The 9,741-nt window shown below is 40.1% G+C and overlaps 1 protein-coding gene and 1 pseudogene across 1 annotated transcript; one reads left to right on the forward strand and one right to left on the reverse strand.

Moving 5' to 3' along the window:
• The first annotated feature begins 2,649 nt into the window (after positions 1–2,649).
• Positions 2,650–3,800, forward strand: LOC149249562 (protein ENDOPLASMIC RETICULUM-ARRESTED PEN3-like). Its single transcript, XM_089453407.1, has 2 exons — positions 2,650–3,363; positions 3,747–3,800. Exons 1-2 carry the CDS (start codon positions 2,650–2,652, stop codon positions 3,798–3,800), a joined length of 768 nt encoding a protein of 255 aa, XP_089309533.1.
• A 1,865-nt stretch (positions 3,801–5,665) lies between these two features.
• LOC149249563 (3-ketoacyl-CoA synthase 9 pseudogene) lies at positions 5,666–7,285 on the reverse strand (annotated as a pseudogene).
• Between the last annotated feature and the right edge of the window lie 2,456 nt (positions 7,286–9,741).

The following is a 9,741-nucleotide window of genomic DNA, read 5'->3' on the forward strand; positions in this document are numbered from 1 at the left end:
TGGGCTAAGCCCTCCGCAGAGGATGGCACGAGACGGCCAAGGATGGCACGGGGCGAAAATAACAGCGAAAACAAGGAATCTATCAGACATATCAGAAATTAAGTCATATCAAAAGACAAGAGGGTTTCGAGGGTTTGTTTGGGGTCATTGCTGCGATGTTCCATTTTCCCTTTGTCTTTCTGCTCGGGGCTGGTTGTTGGGCGAAGCCTTATGCCAAGGATGGCATGGGACGACCGAGGGCACGGGATGGCCGAGGATAACACGGGACGGTGAAAATAACAACAAAACAGTGAAATTTCCACAAAAACCCTAAACCCTCAACAACAAACAGCATCAAAACATCCACAAAACCCTAAACCCTCAAAAAAATGCCATAGAAAGTTTACAAAATATCCAAATAGAGTTGCTTGTGTTGAAAAACACAGAGAAATTGTTGGTAGGATTAAAATCCTACCAGATATAGGCCATGGATGGTCGTCGACCTTCCCCACCTTCCCCGGAGCTCGCCAGACCTTCTCCACACCTGCAACGACCTTTTCCACACCTGCAATGAGAAGAAAAAGCCATTAGACAATAGAAAACCACCAAAAACACCAGCACAAAACAACAAATTAATAGCAAATTCTTAAATTACCTCGAGCTCAGTAAAACTGCAACCGGCTCCTCCCCAAACAACAAAATCGCTGAATAAGACCACCACCAGAGAAACCCTAAACAACCGACAGTCTAGAACGACCAAGAAATCCAAGCGGAAAACCACAAGAAAAGCAGAAGCAATGTTCCAACCACAAACCGTAAACCTCCAACAAACATTTGCACCAGCACCTGCATACCAGACGAAGTGCGTAGGTCCACAAACCCTATCAATCGAACAAACGCTTGCAACAGCACATGAATACAAGATGAAGCGCGCAGGTTCTGGGGCTGGGCTGCGCCATCTTCGGCGGGGGGCTTCGCCCAACAACTTGCCCTGAGCAAAAAGACAAAGGGAAACTGGAACATCGCAGCAATGACCCCAAACAAACGAAGGAAATGGCGCGAAGTGAAAGTTTTATGGCGTGACATGATGCCCAACACGCGGAGCTCCACGGTGGACAGGTGTCGTACTGGCTCCATGCACTTTTTTACGTGGTTTCTGACGTGGTGGGGAGGGTACACAGGTAATGGCGACCCTCCCCTAAAGCTTAGAAACTCGGCCTTTGCTTTTCAGGATACATGCTTGCGTCCTCAAGCACTTATGGAGTAAAGCGTAAATTGCAGTATGAGCATTATGGTTCTATATTTTTGTGTTCGACGATGGCATGGGAAACAACGTGGCATTGATGACACAACGAGGAGCTTTTGATCTAGAGAACGATGAATTGGGTAGCTATGAAAAGAAGAAGTATGTTCCTGCCTTCACAAGATTTCCTATCTAGATCACATCTTGTTTGGGAGATTTGAAGGTTTGTGACGTGATTGCTCCAATGGAGAACCAAAATAGTTGTGAGAATGAGGAAAGAAATATTTATTTTGCTCAGCTGTCAACATCCATGGAATCTATCATAAGTCTGGTTTCCAAGCAAGGAGAAATGATCCTATCTGAGTCGCGGGCCCAATTTGATCTGCTTGTAGATGTTAAATTGGAAAGATTACAAGAGGCGAAAGATTTGTTGAACCTCAAAATGGACAATTTTCATCCTTTGTCTGAATTAGAAGCATCCGGGGAGCACACTGAAGATGTTGAAGTAAATTGAAAATGAAGATGTTAGAAGTAAATTGAAAATCAAAGAAATTGAAGACCTCCCTATCCATGGGGTGAATCCCAAGGAGTAGTCTTCTCTGTTAGTTTTCATTTATGCTTTGCAAATATATAGTAGTTATAGGTATGTTTTGGAGGTTATATAAGAATGGCTTGTTAAAATTATTGTTATGTTGATAGAAAATGTGGGAATTAGTCTTTTTTGCATTCTTTTGAATCCAAAAGAACAAAACTGTGTTAAAATTGTAAAAAATTCTAAAATGCAAGCCAAAGTGCATTAATATCGAAATCCATAATGGTAATAACTGTCATTACATTAATATCAAAATCCAAACCAAATTACATTAATATCAAAATCAAATTACATTAATATCAATATCCAAACCCAATTACATTAATATCGATATCCAAACCCAATTACATTAATATCAAAATTGATGATGAATTAGTCTTTTTGCATTCTTTTGAATCCACAAGAGCAAAACAAAACTGTGTTAAAATTGTAAAAAATTCTAAATCAAACCAAAGTGCATTAATATCAAAATCCAAATTTCCTTAATATCAAATATGATGAAGCTCAAAATCCAAAACCAAATTACATTAATATCAAAATCCAAACCAAACCAACTTACAATGACGGCGGCGGCGACTCCTCTCATTATATTTTTAAATGATTTATGAATATAATTTATATAACTCTCCTCATCATAATAATTCTAAAATCCAACTAAACTGCATTAATATCAAAATCCAAAACCAAATTACATTAATATCAAAATCCAAACAAAATTACAAGCCAAATTACAATGATGGCGGGGGCGGCGGGGACTCATTATATTTTTAAATGATTTATGAATATAATTTATATTACTCTCCTAGATACTCATCGATATACGATTGAGTGGCCGATGGAGAAAACCATGAACAGAGTTTCAGAAACCCTAGCGGCCGCCGGTGCAGAGGATTCTCCAGGGTTGAACATTTACGACACCAAGAATGCAGCCCTTGTGGAGAGCCTGACTTGGTCTGACAACTCCGACACAAGGATTTACAAACCCTGCATTCGAGCCACCGCCTCGACGGATTCTTCCATCTTCGCGAGCTTTGAAAATGGGCAGAGGACCGATAACACAATCCTGGTTATCGACAAGGAAAAACTCGAGGTTTCTCGAGAGGTCGGCCGACCAATCGGCGTACATGATGGCGCCTTTGGATTTAGCGGTTCCATTCGTCTGTTCGATGCAAGGGCCGACAAGATTGTGTGGGATTGGACTGAGCCGAATGATAACGCGGATCCGAGGATGATAGAACGAAACAGCTATGCAGATGTGGTGGTGAGTGAGGATCTTGGCAATCTCGTCAAGGTGAATGTTATAAGGGGCAATCCTGCAATGGCCGACCTCAGGCGATTGTTAGACTCGCGGAACCCGTGGATTCCTCTTACAGAGACGAACCCTGCCTTGGATGTTCAAGAGGGTACGCCTGTTGCCAAGATCTTGAGCAGGGGAGAGGATCTGGAGGTCTGGTCATCTCAAATCTGCAGGGGAATGCGAATCTCTGACCTCTCTGCATCATTTCAGATCCAAATCAGGCTCATTTCGGGCAAAACCCAGCTACAGTGGGTGAGCTCTTCAGATTTAGTGCAGAACCTCAAAAACGCTCTGGAACTCAAGCTGGGGATACCCTCTGCAGCTCAACGACTCCTACACGAAGGTAAACAACTCGAGGATCTCTCCCCCCTCTCTTTTTACAGCATTAAGAGAAATTCCTCCATTATTCTTGCCCTTCGTTTGAGAGGAGGAGCTGTAGGACAGTCTTCTTCAGCCAAGGCATTTTCATACAAAGACGCTGTCCATGCACAGAAGCAGGAGAAAACAGTGCCACCAGATCAGGCTCCCAAACCTTTTCTAGTGGACAAACTGGAGGAAACACCCTCCATTGAAATAATACACCCATCGCTGGATGAGCAAACCCAACAGTTTGCAGAGCTTGGCATTATTTGCAGGTTCAATGGGCTATGGCCACGCACAGCAGATCTCTACCAGTGGATACACTCTAACTGGACCAACAATTGTAAGGTTCTGTTATGCTCAAAGGGCTTTTTCATTACAGTGTTTGCATTTGAGGAGGACTACCAAAAAGCCTTAAAAGCAGGGCCATGGTTTTGGGGCTTAGCAGGTTTATTCCTCACCCCCTAGTTCCCAGACTTCGATCCATCTACAACAATCATCACCAAGCTCCCAATCTGGGTAAGACTTCCTAATCTCCCGGCGAATCTATGGCACTTCGCTGTATTTCAAGGGATCGGCAACTCCCTAGGCCGCCTCCTAGACACGGACACTTCGAGAGGGGAAAAGGGTTTATATACCTATGTCAGAATATGTGCAGAGATAGACATAAGCAAAGGTCTCCCGGACAAAATCAATCTCAAAATTGGAGACTTCCATTGGACTCAGAACCTGGATTATGAGAATACAGCTTTTCGCTGCCGCAACTGCCACCATACAGGGCACCTTTAGAGCTCTTGTCCATCAATACCCGCCCAAAAGAAGAAAGCCATCCCTAAGAAGAAATCCAAAAGCTGGAAGCCGCATGACCCTCCGCCCATGGACGATTTTGATTTCAGCTCAGATGAAGAGGAGGAGAATGAGGAAGGAGAGGCAGCAAAGATGGCACAGGATCCGCCCTCGGCCGAGCCAGAAAATTTGTCAGTCCAGCCAATCTCTCAGAAAAGAAATCATGAATCCTCTACCTCGGATTCAGACAAGGAAATCTCTCAGTCTGCCCAGCTCAGTTTGCAAATCATGCCAGCTCAGCAGTCCCCTCCTGAATGGGTCAAAGTTGGCAAAAAGAAAGGGAAAAAATGCCGCATAGTTGACTCTTCCCATGTTGGGTAGAATCCTTTGCTTGGCTTATGCTCCTCTGTTCTTCCAGCTACTTCATGCTCAGCTCTTCTCTCTTCTCTCTTCTTCTTGGAGCCGAGGTGGATAGCCTATCCTTACCGGCTGCCTGTGTTCTTGCTCCTCTTGGATGCAGCTGCACTGTTTCTTTGTTTGGGGGTTGGTCATGGCACCCTCAGAGGTTCAAACCTCTTTGTACATATCTTTTACCTTTTTAATTTAATAGACTAGTCTTTACTCAGAAAAAAAAATTTATATTACTCTCCTAAGGAAGATTATATTTTTAAATGAAAAATTTATATTTTTAAGTGAAAATTTGGTCAAAACTAATAAATTATAAATATATTCCAAAAGAGTGAATTTAGAAAATATATTCCAAAAGAGTGAATTTAGAAATGAAAAGTGAGGATTTTTCATCATTAAGTAGGGTTTAATTAATATTATACATTTTTATATAATAATAATAATTATTAACCAATTTTGAGACCTCCTTGTTTGTGGGACAAAAGAACTATTATTTGATTTCTAAGTCTACCAAGGCATATATACTCTACCCTTCTGGTTTTGAACCTCTCACCTCTTAAGAGACAACACATGCTCTTAACCATTAAGCACACTCAAACTAAATCTAACCCACTCAAATATTAATAATATTAAAATATCATTAACCATTATCTATAATTAAAAAACATCTTATATCAATAAATAATCATTAAATAATTAATAAATATTAATAAACATCAATTTTTACTTCTCACACTATCAAAATTTAAAACAAACATAAAATTTAATTAAATTTATTTATTTTAAATTATTATTATTATTAATTATTAAAAAAATAATATATAAAATAAATATATACAAAAAAATCACTTACAATAAAAATATAATACTGTAAAAATGGAAATCAATTAGAAACGGAGTCTCACAATTTTTTATTAATTAAAAACAAAAAAGGCGTTTACTTAAAATATTTCATGGATATTAACCATGATTCTTCATTGTTACACATTTAGATTTTGAGGTACTCTAAAATTTTATAAAAATTCAACCATGAAGACTCAGGCTATATCATAACCATCTATCGCAACAGTCATGGGGTGGTTATAGAGAAGCAAAGCTGATCATGTCCATCTGTCGCAGTAATCATCAGGGTAATTATTACGAGTGTCACACGGATACCTGTGGATGCACTCATCCCAAACAGTGCTCTGCAAAGGATGGGTTTCTCTCATCACTTCCCACACAGCGCTGTTACACTTGAATCCGGAACCCAGTCCTATCTGCCAAATTCGATCCCCCACCTTAAACCGTCTCTGGGCTTCCATGTAAGCCGCTTCATACCAGATCCCGCCCACAGAAGTGTTCCCGAAGCGATGCAGCGCCATGCGAGAAGGCTCCAGTTCGTAGTCAGTTAGTTGCAGGCTCTTCCCGATAGCGTTGATCACACCTCGACCCCCGGGATGGACGCAGAAATGCTGGAAGGCGAGCCTGAAATTAGGAATATAAGGCGTCAAATTCATCTTCAAGGCCTTGATGCATATCATATTGTAGGCGTAGTAGAGCTGCTCCGTTATGGGCAGCACCTTGGGGCCCAAGGTGGCCATGTTCTTCCTCACAGCGTCTCCCGCCACGTCCATGAGTGACGGGCCGAGGAAAACACCAAAGATCCCCTGGTCGTCTTCCTTTACCATCACGCAGTCGTAGGCCTCATCCACGGCGGCCACGTTCGTCCTGACGGCGTGCAAGAGCCTCATCTTTGCGCGAGCTGCGTCGTTGCCTTTGTTGGACAGAAGCAATGCATAGCCACCAACTCTGAAAAGGCTATTGGTGACCATCATGGACTTATTATTGCCCTCATAATGCCCGTTGGCCGTTATGTTCTCGCTGCCAATTACCAGAGCATAGGAGTCGCGATAGACCTTGAAAAGGTCCTTGGCCATGTCCACTGCTATGAGGCTGGCGCTGCAACCCATGCCGGAGAGATTGAAGGTCTTCACGTTCTCTTTCATGTTGTAGCGGTTCACGATCCACGCTGTTAGCGACGGCGCCGGCCCGAAAGTGGAGACGTTGACGATCAGAATGTCGATCTCCCATGGCTCCACGCACGTCTTGGCGAACAGCTCGCCGAGAACAGCCACGAAGCACTCCTCCATCTCCACCCACGCTTCCTCCAAAGTCGCCACCATTTCATCGTTGAAAAAGCAGCGGGGAAGGCACGTCTCTTCTCCCAGCCCCGATCGCCGACATACTCTCCACTGAAAATTCGCATTATCTGCATTTATGGGTTCTTGCATCAACGAAAGATATATGCTCAGCTCCGTGTTAACCTGTCGCTCCGCTGGCGGCTTGTAACAAGCGAAGTCCACCAGATAACACTGGTGGCGGGAATATCGTTGGCGAGTGATAAGAAACAGCCAACCGCCAAGCATACAGCACACGGCCAGGAGGGTCTCTATCGCCCTTGGTACTGTGACTTCCTTCACATAGCGAAAGTCCCCAAACCATTGAAGCTCCGCAGAAGTGGCCACCGCATTCTCGAACGCCAACCATAAGATTCCCATCACCAAATCAATTTCTACAAACGCTAGTCGAGCCATCACCTGTTTAGCAGACTATCAGTCTCAGCCTGCTTGTCGAGAGCGCAAGGTGGCACAGGCGGTAGAACTATATCATTTATAAAGTGTGTTCGGAAACTTTTCCATAAAGATGCTTTTTCTTTTTCTTTTTTTTCGTTCGTGAATTTCGTGACGATCTTTTTTCTGTCTTTTATTTTTTTTTATCTTCCTTTATTCTCCCTAGCACATGTTCATTAATTATAAGCTTTGTCTCAACATGTTGGGCGCCACTTTCAATACGTTGGGCCCCACTTTCTGAGAGTTTGATGGATTGGTATGAAAGCCGCTGACCTGGAATAAAATTATGAAGTCCTCCTTCCCATAATCAATTAAAGCTTTGTTTCAACCGGTCGGTCCCAATGGATTAGTATAAAAGCCGCCGACCTGAAATAAATAAAATATATGAACTCCCCCATAATCAAATAAATCCGTCAACTTCAAATAAAAATATGAACTACTCCTTACCATAATCGATCAGAGCCCCAACTTAAAAAAAGAAATATGAACTACTACTTCCAATAATAAATGAAATCCACCAAAATATGAACTACTTCTTCCTATAATCAATCAAAGCCACCAACCGAAGCCACCAACCCAAAATAGAAATATCAACCATCCCACCCATCTAAATAAAAATATGAAGTACTTTTTCCCAACAATCAAAGCTGCCAACAAATAAATGATTTGTTTTCCTAAACAATAAATGATATTGGAAAAATAGACAAATGGATTCTAACATACTTCTTCCCAACAATCAAAGCTGCCCACAAATAAATGATTTGTTTTGGATTTATGTTTAAAGCTTTATAGGAGTTAAAGGTAACACTTAATTTACAAGATTTATGTTTAAAGCTTTATAGGAGTTAAAGGTAACACTTCATTTCATTTACAGTGTCAAATTATTTTGAGAGATGTTCATATTTTGGGAGTCTTAATCGAAACAGAACTTAATTTTGAAAAAAACCAGAAAAAAGACACTTGATTCACTCTCTAATCTCTTTCCATCTTATTCAAAGCTTTGATATAAAATTTCCTATTATATTAAATTATTTGTATACATATGTATATAGGAGAAAAAATCAAAATGTGATTGCGTTTCTTTCAAACATTCACAGCAGTATCTTCAAAATATTTTTGTATATTATATATTTCCTTAACAACTTTAACCTATACATTCAACAAAGATAGTTGTGCCATTAACTAAATTCATTTTAGATTTTATAAAGCACTCATTTAAAAAATATAAGGCTGTATTAATATTATTAAAATTAAAATTTTGATCTCTTTGATAAATTCCATAAATCATAATTTTAATCTCTAAATCATAAGTTGCATACTTCTAAGTCGAATACATAAATTTAAAAGAAAGGTAAATGCTTATCCTCAAAGACCATGGAGCTTCTTGCTCATCAAATACCCGTATATACTAAGCATGGTACAAGTTTGTAATATCTTAGCTCTTTTTTCTCAAAGCTATATCACAAATATTCTTCATTCGAACGCCTTTTCACACTTTTTCCATACCTATAATTTTCTCCATCTATTTTCATATATCCTTTGAAAAAGTGGTATTAGTAAAAGGATGAACCTACAATGTATGGAGATGTTGGACACTTACTCATTTCGTTTTCTATAATAGTGACCAAGTCATCACTTCACAAGATCAAGCTACCTAAAAAAATAAATTAATTTGGGGGTTCTTGTAATTTCGAAACCTCCTTCCATAATTAACAAGGCTTAAATTTTATTTTGTCAAGTTGTCTGAGTTCTCCAAAGATTACTATAGGCTTGACCTTTGGCTTGAGAAATCGCGACCTAGGGTCATTTAAGTCGTCAAAATCACCCAGAGATCACACCCAGTCTGGGCCACAATAGACCTTAACATGGCTAGATTTTTGCCCACAAAATTTCAAACCTGTAACCTTCACATCACCGAGTGACTTAATAGTACATCCCATCACTGTCTATTATACACTCTATGGGCAACCAATCTTAATATTATTTAACAAAACCATGAACTTATAACTAAATTTAGCAGTGTATTCACCTTGAATTTTATTCATAGCATATGCCAATTAGTCTAGTTCATTCTTTAATATAGCATCTCCTTTATGAGATAGTTTTTTTCCTCAGATAAAAGTGTACTTTTAATATCAAGTGACATAAAATTACATTTTGTAGATAAATGACTAATATGTATTCAAATATAAGGGATCACTTTGATCCGTCATCTGTCACAAAACCATCATAACTTAGCAAAAAAGGAAAAACTAGTTGAAGTGCCTAACAACCTGTGTAGTTATAGAAATCATCCTCTTTGCCTTTCTTAACTTTCTTCCTTTTTACTTCCTTACATAATCCTGAGGTGGGTTGGATAACAATGAATGTCATGTTTGTCGAGTTTGCTGCTAGGGGAAACTCCTTTTCATATTCAGAGCTTTATGTTTCATGAGATATTTTGGTTCCTGACATCATTTCATTC

Source organism: Pinus tabuliformis, chromosome 7, assembly GCF_031772625.1.
Source record: "Pinus tabuliformis cultivar Carrire ecotype Pingquan chromosome 7, CPIR1, whole genome shotgun sequence".
Taxonomy (NCBI): domain Eukaryota; kingdom Viridiplantae; phylum Streptophyta; class Pinopsida; order Pinales; family Pinaceae; genus Pinus; species Pinus tabuliformis.

Bases quoted from the DNA above. Each gene is read 5' to 3' on its own strand.
- LOC149249562 (XM_089453407.1), top strand. From the start codon at position 2,650: ATGGAGAAAACCATGAACAGAGTTTCAGAAACCCTAGCGGCCGCCGGT. The intron at 3,364-3,746 runs GTGAGCTCTTCA...CATTATTTGCAG, and splicing joins GCAAAACCCAGCTACAGTGG to GTTCAATGGGCTATGGCCAC.